The sequence below is a fragment of the Polypterus senegalus genome, chromosome 5 (genome assembly GCF_016835505.1).
Source record: "Polypterus senegalus isolate Bchr_013 chromosome 5, ASM1683550v1, whole genome shotgun sequence".
NCBI classification, from domain to species: domain Eukaryota; kingdom Metazoa; phylum Chordata; class Cladistia; order Polypteriformes; family Polypteridae; genus Polypterus; species Polypterus senegalus.
Window position 1 is genome coordinate 101,772,082 of NC_053158.1, and position 27,779 is coordinate 101,799,860.

Consider the following 27,779-nt stretch of genomic DNA (forward strand, 5'->3'; position numbering starts at 1 on the left):
AGACACAGCAAACCTTCTGGCAATGGCACATATTGATATGCTATCCTGGAGAAGTTGGACTACCTGTGCAACCTCTGTAGGGTCCAGGTATCACCTCATGCTACCAGTAGTGACACTGACTATAGCCAAATGCAAAGCTAGTGAAAAAACATTCAGAAAAGATGAGGAGGGAAAAATGTCATTGGCCTCCACCTGTTAAACCATTCCTGTTTTGGGGGTCGTCTCATTGTTGTATCTCTAGTGCATCTGTTGATAATTTCCTTATCACCAAAGCAGTTGAATTAATAACCACCTCTGCTACTTAACTGACCAGATCAATATCCCAGAAGTTTAATTGATTTGATGCTATACTCTGATTAAAAAGTGTTCCTTTAATTTTTTTGAGCAGTATATATAAATGACCGAGATAGTAATATCAATAACAAACTGGTTAAGCTTTCATATGATAACAAGATAGGTGGATTAGTAAATAATCTAGAATCTGTTGACCCACTATAACATACAGGCTTAGGCAGATTTGTAGCAGGTAAAATGTAACGTAAGTAACTCTATGGTATTACACGTAGGGAGTAAAAATGTTAAATATGAATACACAAAGGGAGGTCTGACACTTCAAAGTACTGCTTATGAGAAGGATTTAGGAATAGTAGTGGACTTGTCACTAACAGCTTCCTGACAGTGTTTAGAATACACTAAGAAGGCTATCCGAATTTGAGGTTATGTTGCATGACGTGTAGAGTACAAGTCAGAGGAGGTTATGTTTAACTTCATAATGTTTTAGTCAGGCCTTACCTGGAGTACTGCATGTATTTTTGGTCTCTGTGTTATAAAAATAAGTAGAGGTTCTAGAAAAACTCAGACAAGAATGACTAGGCTGATTCCAGTAAAGCAAGGGATGAGTTATGAAGAAAGATTAAACTTTTTATCAGTTTTAGAAATCAGAGATTAAGAGGTGACACAATTGTAGTGTTTATAATTATAAAAGGAATTACAGCAATGGATCAAATCTGTTCCTTTAAAACAAGTTCAAGAAGAAAATAAGAACACAGAGTCTTCTTCAGGTTAAATTTTGCACAAACATTAGAAAGTTTTTCTTCACACAGCGAACCATAGACACATAGAATAAGTTACCACATAGAGATATAGAGAGTAAGACTTTAGGGACCTTCATAACTTAACTTGACTTATTTTGGTGGAATTAGGTGGATAGGGATGGTAATCTTTGTTGGACTGAATTCCCTGTTCTCATCAAAGTTTCTCTAATATTCTAATGTTCTAAATTAAACAATGTGATTTCCCCCCCTTGCTATCCATATTCAAGCCTTAATGTGGATCACTGTCTTCTATCACTAATAAGAACAGTTTGTTCTTTGTAAATCCATCCATCCATTATCCATCCTGCTATATCCTAACTGCAGGGTCACGGGGGTCTGCTGGAGCCAATCCCAGCCAACACAGGGTGCATGGCAGGAAACAAACACAGGGTAGTGTGCCAGCCCACCGCAGGGTCTTTGTAAATGCAGCAGATTACCTTGCTATGAAGCTTACCAAAAACATAAATAAATAAATAAGCACCCATACTTAATATATACTGAAAATGGAGTGTTTCTGAGAACAGATTGGTTAAGCTGTGTGTAGTGAAAGACTATGGTAGATGAAAGGAGAAATAAAAGACTCATATTTAACTATCATAGTCAAAGAGGGTCAGGCATTAAAATTGATGTATACTTGGGCTCTGTATACTTTCAAAATATTGATGTCTTTTTCCACAGGTTCAAAATCACAAAATACTTTGTGGAATGCCATCACAGCAGGAATTGGAATCAAGGATAAAGAGAAAAGAGGGATTCTTATTGATCCTAGGAATCCAGAAGAAATCCTTGCAGATGAACTTCCTCCAGTGGATAGTCCTGATGCTATGGAGAAGACGGCCATCAGGTTGGCTAGAGGACTTAAAGTTCTTTTATTTTTTGACATACTATATTTTCAGTTTCATTTATGGTTGGTATTTTGCACCAGGCTCTGTACGAGGTAATCAGAGGTTTCTAGTTGTTTTATCTATTTATGATTAGACATTGTATTTTAGTGGATAACATGTTCTTGTGTTTGTGTCTGGTATATAGCATTGGTAGCTATGTTTGATTATTTTGGTTACATTTTCTTTACCTACACTATGTTTGGCATAAGACTGTGTTTATATATTTATTTCACATCCTTAATGTTTATGGTGGTTTTGCTCTTTATTACGGGTTGATATAAGGCTCAGGTTGGTGAATGTGTTGCTTATTTTGTAAACTGTACAGTCTTTGTCCACCTACTAGTAAGTCTGAGAAGACTGCAGTGCTTGCATAAAGGATCTGTTTATCCATCCTGGCTTCGGAGTAGCAATATGGCTGGCAGAATGTTTTCAATTTAATCAGTTTCTTATCACATATTCTTTAGTGTATTTAACCAGACTTATTGCTTATTCTGGGATTATTCAGAAACAAACTTAACCAATTTTGTATTTGTACTTTTGAAGAAATTCTGTATTGCTCTGACAATTTTTTACATGAAAATGAAAATGATATAGCGTGTAGTTGACATGATACATTTTCTCTGTTCATGCTTAAGAAAGTGCACAGAAATTGGATTCATCAAACACTAAGATGAAAAGAAAGAAAACTGAGTTTTTTTTTAGGCTTTACTCAGTTTTAAATATCATTTTATTTCAGTCTTCAAGTAATAGTTATCATACTGATATTAAGTTTACACTTTTGTATCAGAAGAAAATACTAAAATTGCATTGGGAGCACCAAACACACCTATAGCTTGTTTTTTATGATTCACACGCGAGAACATGCTTACAGGTTTTGTGTTGTTTTGTTTGACTCATTCTTATTTTCTGAATTAGTTATCCAGAATTTCATGTTTGCTGTGCAGTATATGTTCAGTCTGCATTTCTAGACAATCAGTTGCTGGTTTCCTCTATAGTGCTGTATTAAAATTGCTGCAAATTACATTGAAATGGATAATTGGTATTGCCTGAGTGCTCTGATTCACAGGGAATATCATAATTTGGCCCCTGCAGGTAGCCTATCATACTAAAACCATGTTGTTGAAGTGAAGCTCACGGTTGAATAATGGCTCACAGATAAAATCTGGTTTTCTGCAACTGTTTTGCGAGCTCTGTCTGTTAGTGCTATGATTCCTGTTTCTATTAATAATTATGTTGTATTTTTTTTAAAGAACTTTGCTTTGGTGTTTGAAATTAACTGGTTCACTATTTTTAATTGTTTACTGGCTGATGCATTTAGACTTGTTAAAATAACATTTATTATTTCCTTGGGAAATATTAATGACCATCTGAAAGCCACTTTTTAATTATTGGAAATTTTGCTTTTGGGATCCAAATATTAACACTGCATCTTTCAGTTTTAACCGCCTTGCAAATCGACTAATATTCCAATATCTGATTCTTGGCAGTTATCTATGGTCTTATGAAAGAATACTGGCATGGGCTGTCTGCTTGAAAAGAATGATATAAAAAACTTTTATTACATCTTTTGTGGAATCCGAAGGCTGCGTTACTTGTCTAACAGTTTGGTTTCAGAGCAAAGTGGATTGAGTTTTTGATGAGTAATGAAATATCAACTTATAAATGACTTGGAAGAAAATGTAACTGGCAGTTTATTTCATTCTTGACATTGATAAAGTAGATTTATTTTGAATACCTTTCAATAGCACCATGGGCTACCCCATTTTTTTTATGGTTGTTTTGTTTTTGATAGTGTTATTTTCTAGAAGAAAGCTCTGACTCGTGCTGACACAGGCACATTCAAGTGACAGTGCTGTACCTAACATGTCTCATTTACAGAGTCGAAGGTCTGGAAGAGACAAGAGGGAAGGCAGGGTTTGATGCTGCAAGGGTTTGCTGAAATGCTCGTTGTCTTCACAGCTGCAGGCAGAATTAGAGGACTGTTTATTTTCAATGCCACTCTCAACTACATCCCCCCAGAAACCCTATGGTAGGACCCTAAATTGTAAAAGAGAAGGGTGACACAGGAGGTGGTATTCTCATTTCACAATTGACTTTTTCTCTCGGCTTTGGTTTGTTTTCTTTTTAGGGTTATCATGGCCTATCATTTGCTATTTCAATCGGTATTATGTGATCTTATTTGAGATTTACAGAAAGTATTGCCAGTGTTCTTTCCACATCATGCAAACTTTAGCTGGAATTATGTGTTGTCTCGTGAGCAAGAGTAAAAAAAATGCATGTTGGATATTTTTGCAACAAAATCCACTATGCCGTTTAATTGCCTTCTGTAATGAATTATTTCCATTTATCTAATTTACTTTATTTGCACTTGTTTTCTTAATCTGTTTTCTTTTTGACATTACTGCTACAGTATGCCAAATGTTTTGGACAGAAACTAAAAAGAAATCTCTTCTTTATATAGAGTGTCTTAGAAATTTAAAAAATTGAACAAGAAACTCTTACTGCTTCTAAAAAGTATGTGGTTGAGACGTTGGGACATCTGTACGTCAATCTTCCAAACCCAGCATTGCATATTTTCACCGTGGAGTGTACAGTAATATTGCTCAGTGTGAATGAATCCATTCAATTACCATAGCAGTATGAGCATTGTGTAATTTTTTCTTTATCATTCTTAATCAACTAAGCATCATTTCTCAAAAGGGAAACAACTAATAAAGTTCAATCTGGGTCAAAAAAAGAAACTTTCTTTGTGACAGTACAAGTAAATTGGAATATCAGCCAGCAGAGGGAGCAAAACGGCTGTAATTTACTTAAATCCTCCTGCTCGTCCCTCAAAATAACATCTTTGAAATACAATGATTAACTATTGACTTCTTTATACATTACCTTCATGAACGATTGTTTAATGCAAATCTTTATTTATACATAAATTTATTTTACAAGCAAGATTTACGAAGTCATACATTTTTAACAATATCATCAGAATAAATGTTCTTTGAAAGTAATCTGTGTAAAACAGAGGTTATTACCTGCAATTGTAATCTAAAATTAAGTAATACAATGTAAATCTGCTTCAATATTTTCTAGTAAATTCAAAGCTAAATTACTAGCGTGATGGCTGAAAAAAGGAAATGTAATCTAAAACAGGAGTTCCCTTATTTGAAAGAATAAGCTATTGATTGACACAAAATAAAAATGTTATTTCTCTAACAACAGTATATATAAAATAAAATCCCACTAATTCACCGGCAGTTTCAGAATTTTCTTGTCAATGATGGAGATGTGTTAATCAAGGCTAATAAACAATAATAGAATCACAGAAAAACTCTGCCACACACGTACTGTAGTATAGTAAAGTACAGGACTCCTTTATTCAGACACACCACATCAACAATTTATTCAATTGCCAATGTTTGTAAATCGTGTGATCTTACAACTTGACATAATGTGTAAATGTTTATATCTATTCTAAACTCTCTAGCAAATACAGGTATAATTACACCTGTCAAAAAATTAATTATTTCAAACTGCCTAGTGATGTACTCTATAATTTGACTGCTTGTTCCCAAGCTCCTCAAAGGCACGAATGAAGTTGATCCAACAATTAAATAGAAATCAGATACTGAAGGATTAAAGTGGAGACAAGCAGGAAATGCGTCTATGACAGAAACTAAAAAAAAAATCTCTTCTTTATATAGAGTGCCTTAGGAATTTTAAAAATTGAACAAGAAACTCTTACTGCTTCCAAAAAGTATTTGGTTGAGACGTTGGGACATTTGTACATCAATCTTCCAAACCCACGCTACCCTGAGCAGAGCTGTGGGGAAGCTTGAGCCTATCCCAGCAAGCATAGGCCACAAGGCAGGAACAAGACCTGGACAAGATGCCAGTCTATTGTAGGGTGAACACAAAAGCACACACCCTCACAGACACACACACACACACACAAGTGCCAATTTAGTATCACCATTCCACCTAACCTGTTGGTGGGAGGAAACCAGAGAACCCAGAAAGAACCCACACAGAAAGAGAACATGCACACTACATGCGGTGAGGACACATAACGTGAACCACAGCTTCCTTGGTGCAAGGTGGCAGCACTACCACTGTACCACCTCACAATGGGACAACGTAGCTTCTAAGTATGCAAACAAGATTAATGGACTAATCAATCTCTTTGTGTATATCAGTCTTTTTATGTTTGAAATCACAATATAAAGACATGTCAGATTTCTGATTGAGATATAAACAAATGTAAGCCTGCTAGAAACTGAATAAGCTTTTGTTTATTAATAAAAGAAAACTGTGTTCCAGTTTAGACTATTGGTGTATGATATAAAGAACTTGCTAAAGCACTAGACACTCTTTTCTGTATCAATTCAGGAACAAGGATTTTCTGTTTTGATGGAAAGTATACTAGAAATATATAAAAATGACAATCGACAAAGTACCTGCAAAATAAATATTGGAATAATTTGTTTAATCATCCTTTTACATAACGTGTATACATTAAGTTCTCAATGTGCCAAAATATTAAAAAAAAAAAACAAAGTAAGCATTAGTATCTTAAGTCAAGACTAAATTCGAATGAAACTGAAAAACTAAATATTTTTTTGATTTCTGAGATATATATTTAAAACACATGTCAACAGGGACTAACAATCTAAAGATTTGGGATTAAGAAATGTTTGACACCGCTTTTTGGAAAATAAGTCAGCCAGATTGTCCAATGTAGGCTATAATAATAATAATAATAATAATCATCATCGTCATAAATTTGGGGTGGCACGCTGGCACAGTGTGTAGCGCTGCTGCCTGCGTGGAGTTTGCATGTTCTCTCCGTGTCTGCATGGGTTTCCTCCGGGTACTCCGGTTTCATCCCACAGTCCAAAGACGTGTAGGTTAGGTGCATTGGTGATCCTAAATTGTCCCTAGTGTGTGCTTGGTGTGTGTGCCCTGCGGTGGGCTGGCACCCTGCCTGGGGTTTATTTCTTGCCTTGCGCCCTGTGTTGGCTGGAAATGGCTCCAGCAGACCCCCGTGACCCAGTAGTTTGGATATAGTGGGTTGGATGATGGATAATACATTTTATTTATATAACACTTAAGGCATTTAAGATGCAAATAGTTTCTGCATAGAACAACAATAAACAAATAAATACAGGATATACAAAGCATTAAACAGAATAGCAGAAAGAATATACCAGAGTATAACGGTAAATTCAATACTAAAAGAAATGCTTGAATAAATCACATCGTTTTGTGATATAACATACACAAATAAGCATCTGGACAGAGAGGTAAACTGAAAGAAAGGGCAGAATGTTAAGATAAATTAAAAGCCTTCCTAAATAGATAAGTTTTAAGTTGTTTTGTAAAAGAATGAATGGAGTCAGCTCATCTAATTAATTTCGGGAGGTCATTCAAAAGTCTGGCCGCTATACATCTGAAGCCCCTGTTAGCCATAGAGTGCAGGTTAGTGTGGGGCACAGCAAGATTGCCAGAATCAGAGGACCTTAGTGGACAGACAGGAGCATAGTGATGGACACTGAAGTAGTCCAGTGTAAGTCCATTTTAAGATGTGTACGTTATTAATAGGATTTTATAGCCAATCCTGTAAGACACAGGGATCCAGTGGAGGTGAAGCAGGATGGATGTGATGTGTTCACTGCTGCTGGTTCATGTAAGAACTCTGGCAGCAGATTTTTGAATTAACTGAAGCTGTGATATAAGATTTGAAGGGGCACCTGCCAGTAGGGAGTTACAATAAATGACGCTGGACGTGATAAAAGCATGGACAAGTTTATTAGAATTAGAAAAAGAGAGGAATGAGCAAACAAACACAGGATATGTTATGGAGGTGGAAGTAAGAAAGTTTCTTAATGTGGTTTATGTGGATGGAGTAAGAAAGGGAGGAATCAAAAATGACACCAAAATTCCTTGCTATGTTGTTATCCTTTAAATGGTTTTAGCATTGTTGACATTTTCCATTGCGAATATTGCACATACGTAAAAATGCAAACAAATGTAAAAGATCCTCATCTTGCCAAACCTGGCCTGGCCTATAATCTCAGAATGTAAAGAACTCAACTACCTACAATTACTGTAATTTGTTTATGGTGTTTCCAACAATTTTTAACTTAAACAAGATCCATGTGATATATAACTTAACAGATTTAGCTTTGCATTAAGAACAATATGTCTTGCCAATGGTCTGTATACTTGTACCTCTTGGACTAGCCAGTGCTCACTTAGCTGAATTCATCTGAATTTCATCATCTTTGCTAAAAAGTCAAAAGTAGATTCAGACATCACCGAGGTGACTGCTTAGGAATCAATTTTGAACCGCACAGAAGTATTTGATATGGTTGAGGTAATATGGTATGGTGGCTCATAATCTGTGATAAGCGTGTCAATTGATATTTATTGTGAGTCCAAAACAAAGGATAGTCATTTCTGTCACCTCTTACACTGATATGTTATAAGAGGCAATTGCCAAAATTCACATTTTCTTGCATTTCATACTTGGTCCCATTACCAATATGTTGTTTGCAATGACCACTCATTATTTTTTTGCATTAATTATTTTAACAACCATGTACTGTTACGGATAGTGTGAATTATTTGCTCTCTATCACTCTCTCTCTGACTGATTTTATCTCCTAGGCAGAATCTGCAGCAGTTGCTACCATTGTGTTTTTGGTATTTGGTATCTTTTAATGCCTTTCCATATCAACAACAATGACACATGCTTGAGGCTGTTTTTTCACATTCTCATTAGGATACATGACTGTGAATTACTGTATATTTAGTAAGTACAGTATTAGTGACACAGTACCTGAAGTCAGACATTAAGATAACAACATGTAGGTATCTGTGGTGGGCTGGCACCCTGCCCAGGGTTTGTTCCTGCCTTGCACCCTATGCTGGCAGGGACTGGCTCCAGCAGACCCCCGTGACCCTGTGTTAGGATATAGCGGGTTGGAAAATGACTGACTGACTGACTGACATGTAGGTATTTAATATGACTACTGTTCACAATGACCCCTGCAAACTTGTAGGTTGATGGAATTACATGCCATTAGTATTGCAGTGGATTTGTTTTGATGTAGCTCCTGTGGTGGAACGTCTAGGGATAAAATAGCCTAAATTTAGTGTGATCATTTTCATAGTGCAATATGTATGATATTGAAATGAAATCAACCATGGCTGCGATGTTTAGTATAGATAAGTATAAATCTATATAACATATCATTTATTTTTAAATTTCAGTAGCTGGCTTAAAATTGACAAGCAGCATTATTATGTCATGTGAGCACTTAGATGTTGTGAAAGTGGTATGAAAATCAATCATGTGCAGTGTTTGCATGTATGCAGCTATGCATCTCATATATCTATTTAGTCTGTCATTACAAATGTATTTGATATCAGAAGTGTACCATTATATTTCTGAATCTAGCAGAGTGTATTACTTCCACAAAAGGACCAAGTTCAGTTCTGTGAACTGCACTATAGAAAGGCTGTTCAGCTTACAGTGCTATCTCAAAGCCAGGACAATGATAGAAATAACCACAATAACAACAAAAGCCAATAATGATACAAATAATAATTTTACACTTAGCTTTTATTAAAGATTGTCTTCAGCATACAATCCAGGTCAGGCAATACCAGGAGAAGTCTGTAGAGTAGTGGTAGGGTGAATGTTACTACTGTTGTGGTCAGAGTGCTGTATCTGTTTCTACTTCCACCTTTCTCTTTGTTAGCTCAGGTGATGTCAGTGCACAGATTGTTGTCTTGTCCAGGTACTGTCAGAGAATGCAGAAAAATCTGGAGGAGAGAAGTTTTTTTTTACTTTAATATAATATTGTTTTGGTGCAATAAACAAAACGGTATCTAACTAGGAGCTTCAGTATTCACTTTGCTAAAAAAATCTCTGGGAATAATAAATCTTCTTGGTATTTCTCCTTTCAGAGACTAAGAAATACATTTTCATTGACTTATACAGCAACATAATGAAAACAAAAGACAAGCAAACAATACACAAAGCTCAGTGTGTATGTATGTGTTTAAATCTATCTCTGCCAAATGTTGCACAGATGCTGTATTTCATTCCAAAATTTAGTTGGTGCTCCCATCCCCAAGCTGCACTGCTTACCTTTTACTACGTTTTTCCAGTATGTAAGACAATAAAATTCAAATAAGTAAAAACCATTTTAACAATCCAAAACATTGCAGATTTTTCTTATTTGTATAGGGGAGCACCACAGGCTTTATTTTATGTTGAAATGTTTTTGTTGCCTCTACTCTGGTCCTTACCATTTGTTCCTCCCACCTAGAGCAGCTCCAGCTGGTGCCCTAACCCAGGCAGCACTTTTCATAATAAAAAGTAAAAGCAAGTAACATAGTGATAATGATAATAAAGAAAAAATGTATACAGTATTATATATGAAAAACTAATATATTATAAGCAGGCTATTTATATGAGCTCAGACCTTATTAAATGCCCAGACCACAGTGACACTCTTATTGATCTTCACTGTTGCCTAGAAATTCCTTTACAAGAAAGTTGATAAATGATTCCACATGCCTGCTGCAGGTGCATTAGTGAGAACATCAGTCAAATGCACAGTGTATGTTACCCATGCCAAATCATCCTGGGCTATTGGATATTACCACGTGATCTGTCTCTGGGTAATTCTCTGCTCAAGCTATTGAGTGGAATGTGGTTGGTTTCTTGACGTGTGTTCTAAAGTAAGCACTGAAAGCTTCCACTCTACTACTTTCACTTTTATTGCTAAATTCAGTATTTTTTCAATGATACAGTTAAGAGCAACATAGTGAAATGTCCAAAAATTTATGTGAGGACAGGGAAACCAGAATATTATTTAATGCAAAACAAAACAATATTGTGAAACACACATAGGTCAAGACTGGGAAGTCAGTATCATAAAGCATCTTAATTCAAGGTGAGAAAAGAAGGTTGAGGTCTGAAGGCAAAACAAGGATGAAAGTGAGACAAAGCTAACACTGACTGAGAAGTTTTGATACTAACAGATACTAAGAAGTTTATTTAATGATTTTTCAAAGCGTGCAACCACTAACAACAGGAAAATGCATTTTAACAACCGCTTCTTAAAAATGGAGGCACACAAAACAGCAACATGGAGAAATTAATCTAACTTTAAATAAACCTATCCATCCATCCATTATCCAACCTCCTATATCCTAACTACAGGGTCACAGGGGTCTGCTGGAGCCAATCTCAGCCAACACAGGGCGCAAGGCAGGAAACAAACCCCAGGCAGGTGCGCCAGCCCACGGCATAAATAAACCTAATAATCTTTAAATAAAATGAAATAAATAATAAAGGTAAAGCTGAAAAAACATTACAAAGCCTTAGAAAAAAAAATAGGGTAAAAAAACGAACAAAAGACACAAAATCAGGAGCCACATGAAAGCATACAACAATAGTGACAATTTATTTCTTGTATAGCCCAGAATCACACAATGAATGTTGCAATGGGTTTTAACAGGCCCTGGTTTTTGACAGCTTTGACTCCCTAAGAAGACAGGAAAAAAAACTTCCAAAAAAAAAAAAGATCCTTTCTAGGGAAAAAAAATGGAAGAAATCTTGGCAAAGGCAACTCAGAGACAGACTCCCTTCCAGGTAGGTTGGGTTTGCAGTGGGAGTGAAAAAAATGGTGTAAATAAAATAAACAGAACAGAACAGAACACAAGTAATTCTCTTCACAGAGTTAGACTGCCAATCTATCATTGCCAATCCTAACTACAAGGCAAACTGCCAGAACAGACTATACCACTCACTAACTACAGAATTACCACATATGGAGATACAGATTTGTTCAGAGTCCTGGAGACCTTGGCCAACAGTCCGTCTTCACCTCTACTGGCCATTCTACAGCTGAGTCAGTTCTGGGTCAGCCAATCTGATGAAAGGATCCTTCTACCTGATGATTTCAGTGCTTCTTTCCCATAGGCAGGCAAACATGGCCACAAGGGAACAAGGGAAACTTGGCCACATGAGAACACCAAATAGAGTAACCGAATAGGTGAGCATTAGTAACAATTTATAAATATCGCTTATATTTTAGTAATAATATACTAACAATAGAGATGCAGTATGCACAGCTAATAGCAGCTCTACTCAGGGTATGCTGAACTGAAGTAGTGAAACTTCAACCTGGATTTAAAAGCTGAGACTGAAGGGGCACCTCTTATAGTAGCAGGGAGACCAACCCACAGCTTTGGGGTCATGTAACTAAAAGCTTGACCTCCCACTGTTATTTTATTAATCCTTGGAATCATAAGCAGACTGGCGTTTTGAGATTTTAATGTGCACTCTGCTTTGTAAGTAATGATAAACTCACATATGTAAGCAGAATCTTGACCATTTAAGGCTTTGTATGTTACTAGCTGTGTATAGCCCATGCTGTAAAAAGTCTGGGGGCCTAGAAACAATTGAAATTGTCAGAAAAAAAATTGAAATGTAGAGATGGCAGGTAATTGAAAGGAATTACTTGAAGCATCTCTCTCCTCGGAGGATTTGTTTTGCCATCTCTTGTGCATTAGCGGCGGGCGTAAAAGTAAAAAGGATACCGTTTTGCCATAGTCAGCGGCTAAGCGACTTTGTCTTTCTTCGGAGGTTTTAATTTTGCTGACATGCTGGCCTCGCTTGTGTTATTAGTGGCTCAGCGAGTTTTCTGTTTCCTCAGAGGCGGAGCTCTTACTCCGACTCCACCTCTCACTTCTGGGCCAGAAAGACACACACACTTCCACGCGTAGACGTTTATATATAAGAAAAGGAGGATTTTGAAATCTGTGTAAAGTTAACTGGGAGCCAGTTTAAGGATTTAGGAACTTGGGTTATATATTATATAGTTATATATTCATATTTTCTTGTCAGTCATTTTCCAACCCACTATATCCTAACACAGGGTCTGCTGGAGCCAATCCCAGCCAGCACAGGGCAGGAACAAACCCCAGGCAGGGCACCAGCCCATCACTGGGCACACACACCAGGGAGAATTTAGGATCACCAATGCACCTAACCTACATGTCTTTGGACAGTGGGAGGAAACCCTTGCAGACACAGGGAGAACATGCAAACTCCACACAGGGAGGACCCGGGAAGCAAACCCAGGTCTCCTTACTGCAAGGCAGCAGCGCTACCACTGCACCACCATGCCACCTGCTATTTTCTTGTTCTTGTAATAATTCTTGGACAGCATCATTTTGAATGAACTGAAAGCTGTATAAAGAATGATGTTATATACTGTACAGTGTGCCCTTTTGTGACATAACATTAACAGTTTCTAATTGTTTATGTAGTTTTGGCCATATTTAACTCCACCTAAGATTTTGAGTTTTCATAATAAAATATTAACATATAGTTACTGATATTTGAAGTGAGTGGACTTTAAAGCAAAATCTATAAAAATGTTGCAGATCCTATAGGCATCACAACTGGACAAGCCCGGTCTATTCCATTATGTATAATATACAATACATGCTACCCTTTCCTCTACCACAACGTTGCATACCCTGTTAGGCATCCTGATTAAAGTTACTCTCTGAATCATAGTCTTTTTATGCTATGTACCCCTATTCACTAAGGTTGTTGCCTTTTACTCTATAATGTCATCTATACCACAGTCACCTAAGGACTATCTGCTTTTAGACAAATTATATATCAATTACTTTTTCCTCTATTGCATTCATTTTTATCACCCATTTTTGTTTTTGTTTTTCTTTACAATATTTATTTCTTACTTTTTGATTTTGTTCAATATGCTTGATTTCTGCCTGCAAAGTAACTTGTGGCTTAACTTGGAATGAAATGTGGTCTCTGCAAGCATTATGGGATTCTCATTCAATATTGGAATATTATTCAACAAAACAGATACATTTCTTTTGAAGAAGCTATCAAATTTGCTACTGTTACTCATGGAAGTTAACAGCCTACATTGTACTAAACAATCAATCAGGTAATCATCTTTCCATTCATTTTCCTGTACAACTTAGTTCAATACAAGGACATAGGGAGTCAAAGCCGATCTGGCAGCTTTAGGCTCAAGCATGAATCAAGTTGTATATGCCATCTCAAACATGGTTACAATATGGTTTCATTTTAAATTAGTAAAATGTTTGTTCTCTTTATTATTCCCATGAAGCTCTAATTAATCATCTGTGCATTGTCTATTCTGCTTAATTCAGTTCAGGGTCACAGTGTCTGGAGTCTTCCCAAGCAGCATCAACAATTAGGTGGAAAAATCCTTCCTGGAAAGGCACATTTACACAGTCAACACAAATACAGAGCTGCAGATTTCACATCTTTGGGATGTGATAGGAAAACGTGAGAGCCTAAAGAAAAATGCAGACTCATAACTGGCAAACATGGAAACACTGGATAGACAGTACCAAGCTGGGATTTAAACCTAGGAGCTGCATTTGTGAGACAGCAGCACAAACTGCTATTTCAAATGAAACTGATCTCCATTTGTGATAAAGATGAATTAATTTGCAGGTTTTTGAGTCTGTTATTAAGTCTGCGATCATGAGATATTTATTAAAATTAAAATTATAGAATGCTATTAAAAAGTATCTAAAATAAAGTTACTTGCAGGTATCATTAAGTATATTCCGTACATAGACCACGGAATAAAACAAAACATGAATACACTAAGACTCATTTAAATGAGCAGTAGTAGTTATTCCATTGTTATGGATATCCCAAATTCCAACACCTTCTCAGTGTTAGGGATATGGTCCTTCAACTCTTTTCACATGCTGTTTATCTCTAATCCCAATCCCACTTATTGAGTTGTGTTGTCATTTGAAAATTATGTAACAGGCATATTATAGAAAGGACATGGCAAAAAAAGCACATACTCTAAATTAAGTAATTATATTGTTCTTTTTACACTCAAACAGGGTTTTCTTATCTCTCTGATAATTACTTATTGTTTTGTCTACCTCTATGCTTTTGCCATTTTGATTATGTTCTCTGCTAATACTTTTAATTTGTTTGACTCTGGATTTTGATTTCAGCCTCAATAACTAATGCATTTTCTTGTCATGGTTTTTTCCTCTTGTACTCATCCTAGTCTGTACTACCAGACTGCCTTGTGCAGCCATCTAGACCTAATGGGTTATAATCTCACACTATAAACACAGAAGGTTATCGGAGTAAATTGCTTGTGCCTGACACTTGGCCAGTCTCCAGTAAACAAAAGAAAGCTTATTTGATGTAGTGTAGTTAATAGTACTTGGACTGTTTGAAGGCATTAATCAATATTCTTAACTGGAAGAACCACAGAGCTACAGTATAATAGACCCTAGCCCTTCAAAGAATTAACACACCATACTTACTCATACTGGGTCTGTTTAGAGTCTCCAGCTAGCCACAAAAATCCACACAAAGACCAAATGCTTCTGAACATTGGCTTTTTTTTTACGAATACCTCACCTGCATCACCTAAGCTTCAGAATATTTAAAATTAATGTTTTTCTGCTCTAATGATAACAATGCAAAATTAACAAGTCCACATTAACACAATTACTACTGTTTTTCAATAATAGGCACCTCATAATAGAATGCCGGAATCACTACATAAAAAATTGTTTAAATGCCAGACATGATGTTATATACTGTATCTGCTCATTTTTATAACTTTAAGATGGTAGTGAAGCTTCTAATTTGGAAGAGGCGTATACACTCACTGTAGTCACTGTATTGGGTAAACCTATCTAGTACTGGGTGAAACCCACTTTTGCCTCCAACATAGTCTAAATTCTTTCAGGTTAGAACTCAAAAAGATGCTGTAATCATTCCTTATGGTTTCTGGAACAAATTCACATGATCACATCACTGATTTGCTGCAGATTTATTTATCACACATCCACCCAGTTCCCAATTCACCTGCTCTAAAAGATTAAAGGTGGGATCTAAGGACAGTGGAGATCATTAGAGTAAACTGAAGTCACAGTCATATATTTTGAACAATAGTGAAATGATGCATGCTTTGTTAGAAGACACATTATTCTGCTGGATATTTCTATTTAATAAAAGGGTTAACAATGACTACAAAGGAAAGCACATGATCGGCAACAATTCCTAGGTACTGTATGTTGTGGCATTTGGATTATGTTCTAGTCTTAATAAGAAGCCTAATATGTGCTAAGAAAACATTCCCCATACTATTATACTATCACCACCAACCTGCACCATTGACAAAGGACAAGGTAGATGCACAGACTTGAGATGTTTACACCAAAGTTTGACCCTCTAAAAGGCATTTTGCAGTAGAAACTGAGATCCATTATTGCAGTTTAAGTGTTCATACAGTATGTCTACTATACCCTCATTAACCTGCTCCTGTCTGACAATAATAGATCCCATTATGATCCTTTGCTATTATAGCCCATTTGCTAGAAGGACTGATCCATTTTGGGTTTTCACACATTACTGTTGTAAAGAGGTATTTGAGAATGTTTATCCTTCCTTTTAACTTGAGAGAGTAAAGTCATAAGATCAAGGTCATTCACATTTGGCCTCTATAATTAATTATTTTTTTCCCACACGGAATGGCTGCTCTAGAGGGCAACTGTTTCTGAAATGTTGGAACTACCATGTCTATCACCAGCAATCATACTACGGTTAAAGTCACATAGGTGATGCATTTTTTAAATATTCTGTCTAACAATTACCAAACCTTGGCCATGCCTGAATCCAATATATATTGAATTGCAGATATAAAAATGTACCCTTACCACCTGAGGACATTTTTCTGTAACTTCCGCCTGAGGGGAGAACACCATAATAAAACTTTATTATCCAATAAATAAAGGAAGAACAGTCATTTTTTCACTAAAACTTGACATATAACTCCTTAAATGTAATAGAAATTGTGTTTGTGTCAAATTTACAGTATATAATTCCTTTACTCAAAAACTGATGCCAATATAGCAAAAAAACCATAAGCAGACTGTGATTTTTCCCAATATTTAGTACAAATACAGTATATTTCAAATTCAACCAATGCCAGGTGAGTTTTTTCATTTCTGAGGCGTTCCCAGATATATCAACTGTACCAGTAAAAAGTTTCATGCTGATGACACAAAGAAATAAAGTTACAGTATTTGGCACCATGGGCACCGCTTCCACCGCCAAAAGTCTTCCAGGCAAAATTCCCAAAAATATAAATATAGATAATATAAAATGTATATAAAACAATACAAAATATTTATATAAAATCTAAATAACTTCTCACATACACACACACAAACACAAAATCTCACATTTTCTCATCTTTGATACTATCTGTTTTTCATTCCGTTAAATATCATTGAAATTGTCTCAGCTATAAAATGGTACAAAGCTTGTAATGTCACAACCCACTGAGCCAGAGACACCTTACCAGAACCACTAGATTGCCGGTGCCAGCTTGGTACAACCACCTGGGGCCTCATGTACAAACGGTGCGTACGCACAGAAATGTTGCGTAAGAACTGTTCCACGTTCAAATCGCGATGTATAAAACCTACACTTGCCGTAAAGCCACGCACTTTTCCACGGTACCTCATACCTTGTCGAACGCAAGTTCTCCGCTCGATTTTGCAGACTGGCGGCACCCAGCGTCAAAGCAGTGCTACTGTTCCTGTGTGGTTACACCTTATTTTCCTGACGCGGCTTTATAAATACACTGAAACTAACCGCATATTGTTTATTAGTGTAACGCAACTGATTGTAATTAACTTGTAACAATATAATGGTCCAGGGAATAGCCATAGTATTCCAAATACCATGACTGCTTTAGCGTTGTTACTCTCACTGCACCTTCTTCTTCTTCTTTCAGCTCCTCCCGTTAGGAGTTGCCACAGCGGATCATCTTTTTCCAAATTACTCTCACTGCACCACTTGGAGTATTTATATCACTGTATCCGAGTGTGAATCACAGCAGCAGCTGATCGGAAAAAGAATTATCGGTATACAGCTTCAAGTACACGCTGTTTCAGGCATGGCAAAACGTTTCAAAGCCTTTCTTGTATGGACCTCGCAGTTCAGAAACAGTTTTATCCCAAGAACTGTAAATGCATTCAATCAATTGCACCTTGTAGAACTGTTTGTACTTATAAGTACAATCACCCCACTGTAAACAGTTATAATATCGCACAACCTGAGCCACTTTATAAAGCATGTATTTACATATGATGATGATATCATTTTTAAGGTGAAATGCAGCAAAATATGTTTATTATATTATACAGATAAAAAATTTAGATTTAATTTTAGATTTAAATAATCTATATTCTTCACTGGGAGTGTCGTGAAGGATAGAATAATTAAACATGTACTACGGAGATATTTCAATGTTCCTTAAACGTTTTGAAGAATCGGCGCTCCCCAATTCTGATTGGGTATTTGGGGAAAGAAAAGCAAGGACTGCAGTGGCGGCTACGCCAATATATATTGAATATAAAACAGAAAGAGAAAATAACAACACAGCTAAAAACACAGCGACAAATTTCGTCAAAAGTTAAATGCTTGTGTCATGAGCACGAGGCGGCTATGCAGTGTCTGCAACGGACGTGGCCATCCACCGTGCATAAGGTACCTTACTGATATTGGCGGGCGAAGGAGCCACCGATTCTTCCTCTGCCCAGTGCCACCACAAGCCTAGAGCCGCCCCTGAGTACTGCTGCAATAAATTATTTCTTTGAAGGTCGTACACACTCACTGCGCCGTGAAAGCCATATTTAATAATGTGCTTTAACTCCTATCATCATAAAAATGTATTTTAGTTATTCAGAGAGCTGTAATATCACAAATGTAATGGATTCTGTGTCCAGTTGGAGGAAGAGAGCCAGTTTAAGAAGCAAGTAGTGATTCACATACATAGGCACATAGAAGATCACATACAAAACAAAGCATTTAATGTGCTATACTTTAATTACGATGTGATTTGTGAAACTGGTTAATTAAATGATTTTAAGATGAAGTTTATGATGTTCTACTTTAATGACAAAATAAACTACGTGATTAAAGTGGAAATGTCGAGATTGAAGTTGACATTTCGTGCTTTTTCCCCACTGTGTGCCTTTTTTTCTCTGTACCCTAATAAGCTTTCATATGACACTCAGACAGTGGGCTTACAACTCTTCTTTTCACGGCGACTTTAAAATGTGACTTCTTTTTTATTTCTGGCACTGTGCGATTTTGTGAACATGAGCTTTAAAGTTTCTCCAACACGCTATGTCACTCGATCAACTTCCTTTTGTTGATTATACCATGGTTTATTTGAACAAATAGTATGTTTTTCCTTTGCCTCCACTTGGTATTCGCTGAAATTCTTATATTTTCCCCCGTGCTTTTCCCATTGTCTTTTCACAGAAGGATGAGCTTAAGGGCGATGTATATTCATTTGCATATTCAAATAGGCGTAATTCTGGGAGGAGTTGGGGCGTTACATAATGCGTGCACGAGCGTTAGTTTTCACGCTGATCGGGATTTATGTAGCGGGAGAACGTGGAAGTTGGAGTACGCACAGATTCCTGCATCTGGATTTTTCTGTGCGTAAGCACATTTCGGCTTTTGTGCTTACGCCATGTTATAGTGCGAGTTCTACGCATGGCATTATACATGAGGCCCCTGCTCTTTAACAGTGAATATCACACTAAAGCTTCATCCCACAGTAACAAGCTTGGGCTAATTTTATTTAGCAGAAGCTGCTGTAAACTTTGATATACAACATTTCTATGTTTGCTGTTGCTTTCAGAAGTTATTTATGACAACACACAAAAATTCACAATTGCATTTCAAGCTCAGTGAGTCATTCTGAAAAGTCAGGGCAAGCCCTTTGTTCAAACATGGCCATGTTTGGCATCGTTGGAAACATCACAGTCTCAGCTGACCTCACTGGTGTGTGTTTTGCACAAGATCCAACACCCCAACCAGAATTGCCAGGTGCCTCAAGCCCGTAATAGAGGCTGTGTTTATGGATTATGTCATTTTTCTCGAAACTGCTTCATTGTACATACAGTACATGAGTGAGGACTGGTTTTGCTTAGGAGAACCTGTTGTAACTGTTGCTATTTTACCTGTATATTTTTAATGTTACTTTGTGGCAGTGTTCCAGTTTTTGGCACGCAAAGTTGCAGTTTGCTCGGTCATAGTGGTGCTTCAAAGCATTGGTTGAAATGTACAGCTTGAGCACTTTCTATTGATGTATGACACTTGAGTATTCCTTTTACAGAAAAATTACTAGACTGGTTTTAATTTTTGATGAAGTTTTATGGCGCGGCACATGTATGATTTCATGCCAGATTAAAAGTAAACTGTACATACTGTATCAACTATCTGACGGACCCTCCAGATAGAGGGTCAGATAGGCGAACCTCGGATTCAGGAGGAACAGTGTGGTTTTCGTCCTGGTCGCAGAACAGTGGACCAGCTCTACACCCTTAGCAGGGTCCTGGAAGGTGCATGGGGTCTACCATGTCTATATGTGTTTTGTGGACTTGGAAAAGGCGTTAAACCGTGTCCCTTGGGAAATCCTGTGGGGGGTACTCCGAGAGTATGGGGTACTGGACACCTGAAAAGGGCTGTTCGGTCTCTGTACAATCGGTGTCAGAGCTTGGTCTGCGTGGTCAGCCGTGGCTTTCAAATGAGGTATTGTTTGTGTCCATGTGTGATATAGTTTGTCTGTATGATGTGGTGAAAGGTGTTTTAAAACCTATTTTGAACCTTTGTCAGCCTGGTACCATGCCACTTGGGATTTAAGAAGCTAATGGGAAGAACACAGCATTTCCATTAACAAGTAGCTTTACCTATGGCCACCAAGTCTTGTACGATAATATCTGTGGCAATACCACCTTGCCCTAGCTCTTATATCTTACCTTTAAAATCTTAAATCTTGCCTTTAATTTAATGGCCATGTTGTTGTTAGTATGTTTAACACTGTCCTTATGGCAGTCACAACCCTATAAGGGAAAATATTTATTATGCTGACATGTAAGATCTGTGGAACAATATATTCAGATTTTATCTAAAAAGCTACAAAAATACATAAGTAACCCCTAGACCAGATTTCTAATATCCTGTATTTCGAAAGAAATCAGCTTGAATGTTGAATAGTAAAGCAGAAATATTACAAAAGTTAATGTATAAATATTGAACATTCAGAATTATATCAGATTAACAAAATGACAGTTAATGGTTTCATAATGCTATTTAACAGAGATTAATTATATGGACCATAACCCAAATAGTCATAACAAAATAAAAGGCCATTTGTTACATTTACTTAGAATTATATTGTATTATTATTGTGTTTATAAGAAGTGGTTATAAATGCTTTGAAATCACTTTGTTTTGTCCAGCACCTTCTGACTTACCAGTACAAGAAAAACCCCACATGTGATATACCATTCAACAAGTCTTGATGTCTAGCTATGCAAGACATTGGGGTCTTTGGAGTTGCCCCCCTATGTTTAGCCCTCTAGACCAGAAAAACCCTTATTTTAGGCTTATTTTTGTTTTTTGAACATATTTTGTGCTAGAAATGGCATTCATCTATAATAAAGAGTAAACTAGTATGTGTCTTCAGCAAAAACAATCTGAAGGGCTTGAAGTGTTATATGCTACATCAACCAAACTAAGGGATCACCTGGTAATGGAATGTGAAGGGTTTCTTTGTAAAAGTGGGGCTAAAGGCAGTAATGTAGGCATATGGAGTGTCTTTTCATGTTTTGAGGTTGGTGATCAAGAAAATGACAATATTTGATATTTGATTCTTTACTAGTGGTCCTTACCTATACAAGTCACTCCCTGATGGAAACAAAATGACAAATTTAAAACATAAACATGTGGGGTATCACTTTAGACTATTTCAGTGTCAGTGATTACGAATATGATGCTATTTTAAAATTTTGGTCTTTACTAGCGATAGCCCTCTATAGGCTTCTATTATAAAATGACCAGTTACATTTGAGAATATTTAAACATTTAGATTGAAGCACACATTTTCATTTTTCAAGTGTCTCAAACAACCATTCTTGTTTATTATGTACTTCTACCTCATGAAGTAAATCATTGCATTTTTTTATATACACACTGATTTAGGGCTATTTATGCTAATTTGGAATTTTTGTTTCCTTATTTTTGATAGTCTTTTTCTGAACAAAAATATATAGTAATTTTCATTTGACTAACACTACATATTAAAACATACTACAGATCTTAGATTAAGAGCTTTTCATGAAACTGCTAAATCAATTTAAGTACATTTTCCTTGTTTTATTTATTTCTATATGTTCCGCTTCTTTTTTGGGCTAATTCCTGCATTGTCTGCTAATGTAACTTTCAAACATAAAGCAGAAACTAAATAAAATAATGTGCATTGTAAAACAAGCATTGCATACTTAAAGCAGATAGATTAGCATTGACCTGAGCAAGTTCACATAGTAGCAAGGATACAGCTCTTGTTGTTTCGGCTTTTTATTGCAAATCCCCTGCGTACCTTGTCTGAGACAATCAGAACTGCATGGATTGGATATGCATTCTGAACTGAATAAATAGACACAGGCAATTACCATTCATATTGTTTGTGATGGCTGCCTCTGTGCCTTATAATAGAGCCCTTCTCTTTACCTAATCCTTTCTTCTTAGCCTTTATAAACTTCTTTCTAGTTCATTTGTATTTCTTGACCCTTGTATGTATAACCTTGCATAAGTCATTTGTTTTTCCCTGCTGATCTTTGTGGCTTACCCTTCTCATTGCCAGAAGGACAAAGATCTGTTTTGCAAAATGTGGTTTTATTTTCTAATTTGTGACTTAAAATTGCAGAAGCAGGCTTCCATGAAAACATCTGAATCATGTGCAAATGTTTAAATCATATCAGTGAAACAATGAATGTCTGAAATCAGCATTCAAATAGCAATAACAGTATTGTGTGTCGGATCTGAGAAAAAAAAAAGCATTTTCCCTATTTATTGAAGACTCAAAAGATTTCGGTACCCCAGGGATGGGATGGTTTTTAAACTCATTTGAATTCTGGAGCTCCCTTTTCTTTTGCATTTTATTTTTTGGAGCTGTGCCTTTCTCCCATGTGCGGTTTTGAAAGTTTTTTGGGAAAGTGGTGATTAGTATGAATTATTTTTTTTATTGTATTTCAGGATGCTATTCAGTAATTAAGTTGAACTGTGTTGTATTCTGTAATCATTAACCCTTTTTTTCTCATCTGGTGCTATGTTTTCATTAACTTTCATGCAGGGAAATGGAGGCTAATTGAACAACGTAAAGGTGATAGTGTATCACAGGGCACACTCCTACACACTTGCACTTATTCATACTAATACAGTTTAACATTGCTTGAGCATGTGGGACGTTATAGGATTACCTGAAGAAAACCCATAATAACAACCATGACTGGGGCAGAATTTAAATACGAGGTCTGACATTACAGAGTCAAATACATAAAGGCCAATGTTGTACCCTTACTGGTAGTCCTGAATTGTATATAAAGTATTTTAAAAAATTGCCTTCATTCTAAATTTTTGGCTTGTTCTTTGACTCTGACTAAATGTTACAATCTGGCTCTGATCACACGTGACTTTTGTGGGGTTTGAATCATCTGCAATGTTTTTTTTTTGCCAAAGGTTTTTGGTTCATGTTTTGGTTATGATCTTGGCTTGCCTGAACTATCTCCAAAATCCAATTCCAATTTAAATCTATTGCTGCCCTGCGTAGTCAGCACAGAATGTACTTGAGTGTCTAAATTTTCATGTACAATAGGATTAACTGGGCCTGAGAGAGTGATGTTAATGATTCAACCAATAAATGAAGTATTTTGACACCAACAAGTAATGTTTAAGTATTTAAGCTGAACTGAAAGAAAGAAATGGTGTCTGTCAGCCTAGAGCCATTCAAGCTGAGCCCACTTTTAATCTGAAAACTCATGCACAAAGAGCTTTTACCCAAATAATGTAGCACTTCATAGTATGCTTTTCTTTCTTTTCTATTTTATGGCTACCCTTTTAGGTGAAATGAGTAGCATGGGGCTAAGGAAATATCCAAGCCTTTCGAATACTTGAAAAATATGAGACAGTCTAGGCTGGACAAACACAAATTGACGTTTCTATACCATCTGCAGGCTGCTGATTTTGGTTTCACGTGTCTCATTAAAGAGTCATATAGCACAAAAAACTGCTACCAATTAAGCATACATTTTCTTGAACCTCATGACACAAAAATATGAAGGTGAGATTAGCAAAGGCTTTGGGATTTATAATAATGCATTTCAGATTCTGAAAGTAAATCATATCCAGATAGAACAAAGTGAAAACATAGTTTGAAGCCTGGTGTGTTTAGTTTCACTGATCACTTTAGTGCTCATACAGCTGAAGTGGGTGACAGTTTATTTCGAACATCTGACTGCTTACTCGATTACTTAACTGAGAAAATAAAAAACTTATTCTAAAACAATTAAATGGCATCTTTTTTCAATATTTTCTGGCAACACCTGAATTGCTTACTTTTTCTGAACCCCACAAATGCTTCAGCCCATCTCGCTTACATTGCAAAAGATGCATATGCAAAAAACTTTAAATGGCAATTGTTTTGCTGTTATTTAGCAAACAATGTGCCAATGGGGTAAGTAAAATTTACATGACAAGATTTCTTAAAGTAGGCTAAATAATCATAAATACAAACTTTTTGACAAATTAATAATTCTTACAATAAAGAAAACAAGATTTATTGTCCATCCATGCAGTATCCAACCCACTATATCCTAACTACAGGGTCACAGGGGTCTGCTGCAGCCAATCCCAGCCAACACAGGGCGCAAGGCAACAAGGCAACAAACCCCGGGCAGGGCACCAGTCCAACGCAGAGATTTATTGTCATGATATAAATAAGTTTCCACTTGCTTAGATTTCATTTTTTGCAGCATAAACAGCTTCTCTGTTTTAGAAAGCACAATTTGTGTTTTGAAGTAACCTAATGAAAAATATTCTCTTATTATATTTGTAACAGGATGTGTAGGGGCATGGATGGGGTTTATAAAAATGAATGCACAGACTGTAGCCACTCAAATCGTAACCTTTAAAGGGAAAATGAAACAGCAATAGTCTGCAGGTGACATGACACCTTACTTTGGTTTGTGCTTTCTGTATGAAGCATTTATGTGGTTGCCATGTATAAAGCACTGCTTTTGTACATATACGTCATTTCTGCCTGCTCATTTTACTTTCTGCAAATTTTAAAACAGATAGTACACATACTGCCACACTTACATACAGTAAATGTTTTTTGATATTTAATAATCATTTATTAGGTAACTAGCTGTATAAGCCAGTGATGTAAAAAGCATGGGGTCCTAGAAACTATTGAAATCATTAAAAAAAAATTGAAATGCAGAGATATCAGGTAGTTGAAAGGAACTACTGTGGGTGTATCTCTCCTAGGAGGATTTGTTTTGCCGACATGCTTGCATCGTTTGTGTATTAGCGGCTAAGCGAGTGACTCTTTCTTTGGAGGTTTTGCTTTGCCGACGTGCTGGCCTCAGAGGTGGAGCCCTTACCCAGACTCCACCTTTCACTTCCAGGAGACACACACACTTCCACGCATAGACGTTCATTTATATTAGATAAATGCTTGAGAATTCAGTAATCTATCTTTAAATTTAAAAAGATGAAGTGATTTACAAATACCTGTAATTCACTCAAATATGCCTTTTAAATCATTTCAAGGCATCTTTAAATGTGCAGGTATGATTAAACAGTTTAAACATTTTAAGCATTAAACATTTTAAGATATACAGGTATGCAAGTCATTTAAAGACATATTTAAGTAGCTAATAATGGTAAAAAAAAAAACCTTTCAATAACAAACAAATAAAAGTATGCTCATTCATTTAGAGATACAGCATATTAAAAGGGATTTTTAGATATCTATACATAAATTGAAGATATATTTAAATCCAGTTAATGAAGATATCATACAGTAAGTAGACCTGGAGATAGCTTAATTGCATTTGATGATATCTGTCATTTTTGTTAAAGTTAAACATTTCAAAATATATTAAAATGTTTGGTAACTTTATATCCACTTTAAGGACAAATGATGTTGTAAAGGTTTTTTTTAGTGCATATTACTATTGTACTTATTTGTATTTTAATTTTTTTTTCTGGAATTTACGCTGGAGAGTGTATGGATGCTTGTGTTGTCACCCTTTGGTATGCAACACTGTATATGATCCCTGTGGGAAAGGGGATTTTGGGGGGCTGGTGGAACTTATTTTATATGAGGGAGAATCAAAAAGTAAAGGCAACTTAATCTTTAATACTGGTAACTGTGATCAGATGAACATAACAGGTCTATCACTTCTGCATCTATAGATCAGTGCAGTTTCTTTATTGTTCCACTAACCTCTTCATTCCTTGAGAGAAGTAGCTTTTCGGCTGCACCTGAATCCCTGTCTTCACTGCTTTTATGAACTTATCATCAGAGGTGAACCTGTGACTGCATGACAGTAGGTTCAAACTGCAGCTGTTGCATTGCTTCCACCATTGCAGTCTCTGCATGGGGACATGCATTGTCATGGACTGGCAAGACTGTTTTTTGGAAGCATTCCTTTTCTTTTTCAAGTTTCAGTATGTTCCACTGGTCAATGATTGTCCATGCCCCTAAAAATACACGAGAACAATACCCTTCATGTCCCAAAAATAGGTCATCATGATTTTCTTGGAGGAGGGTTGTCATTTGAATTTCTTCTTTACTGGAGGAGATGGTTGTTTTCACTGCATTCTTTGTCTCTTGCTTTCTGACTCACAGTGATGGACTCATGTCTGGTCACATTGAGCTCCAAAACAGTTGAATGTTCTTCATAACATTTCAGGAATTGGTCACAATCTGAACGTGCTGTTGCTGTTGTACTGATCAGTAATCTGCTTGAGTAAACTTTAAAGTACCCAAAATCATCATACACTATGGCATATACAGATCCATATCTGATATCCAAATGTGCAGCAACAGCGGACAATGTAATCAGTCGGTCTTTTCTGATGAAGGCATTCGCCATGTCGATGTGGTGTGATGTTGATGGTGGATCAGATCGAGTTTGATTGGGTTCGCTTGTTCTTCCTACTTTAAACCTTTCTATCCATTTATAAACTTTTTATTGAGTCATGCTGTTTTCACTTCCATCCTTTGGTGAATTTCAGCAGGTTTCACTCCTTATGCCAAAAGAAATCACACTACAGCATATTGTTCAACAATGGTGCAATCCAGCAACAGAGCATCCATGTTCGTTTGACCTTGGCTTAAACTAGACTAACGGCAGAGAGCTGCACTGTGCATGTTTGAACTACCGATAAGCCACTGCAAATACGTTATGTTATGTCAGCTTCTAACCATTGCAGTTAACGCATAAGTTTCAAGTTGCATTTCCTTTTTGAGTTAACCTTATAGTTTACACAAACTAACCTTTAGTGTAAATAAGCTGTGTCGTGAAGGTGAAGATGGATATATTTTTCAAGTGTCCAACATATGCTTCTGTTATGCTACACAAGTGATCCTGTCCATCTCTTTATTTTTGTCTATGCGGTAGCAACAGGCTATGAAGTGCTGACAAACCTTAACTTCAGAAAATAATTCCAATATCAAGATCCAGCTAGGTGGAAAGTTTTTGTTTTGTGCTTTTCTTTTCTTATTGCTCAATTGATTATTGAATTGATGTTTAAGAGACAAAGTTAAAAGAAAAATAGTGGTTAAAAGTAAATTAA

The 27,779-nt window shown here is 36.4% G+C and overlaps 1 protein-coding gene across 2 annotated transcripts in view; it reads left to right on the forward strand.

The window, feature by feature from the left end:
• LOC120529404 (calcium/calmodulin-dependent 3',5'-cyclic nucleotide phosphodiesterase 1C-like) overlaps positions 1-27,779 on the forward strand; it is a 697,603-nt gene that overhangs the window by 74,497 nt on the left and 595,327 nt on the right. For both annotated transcript variants that reach the window (XM_039753171.1, XM_039753172.1), the window contains exon 3: positions 1,773-1,938. In XM_039753171.1, coding sequence (XP_039609105.1) covers positions 1,773-1,938 — 166 coding nt within the window. The remainder of the gene's footprint in view (positions 1-1,772; positions 1,939-27,779) is intronic.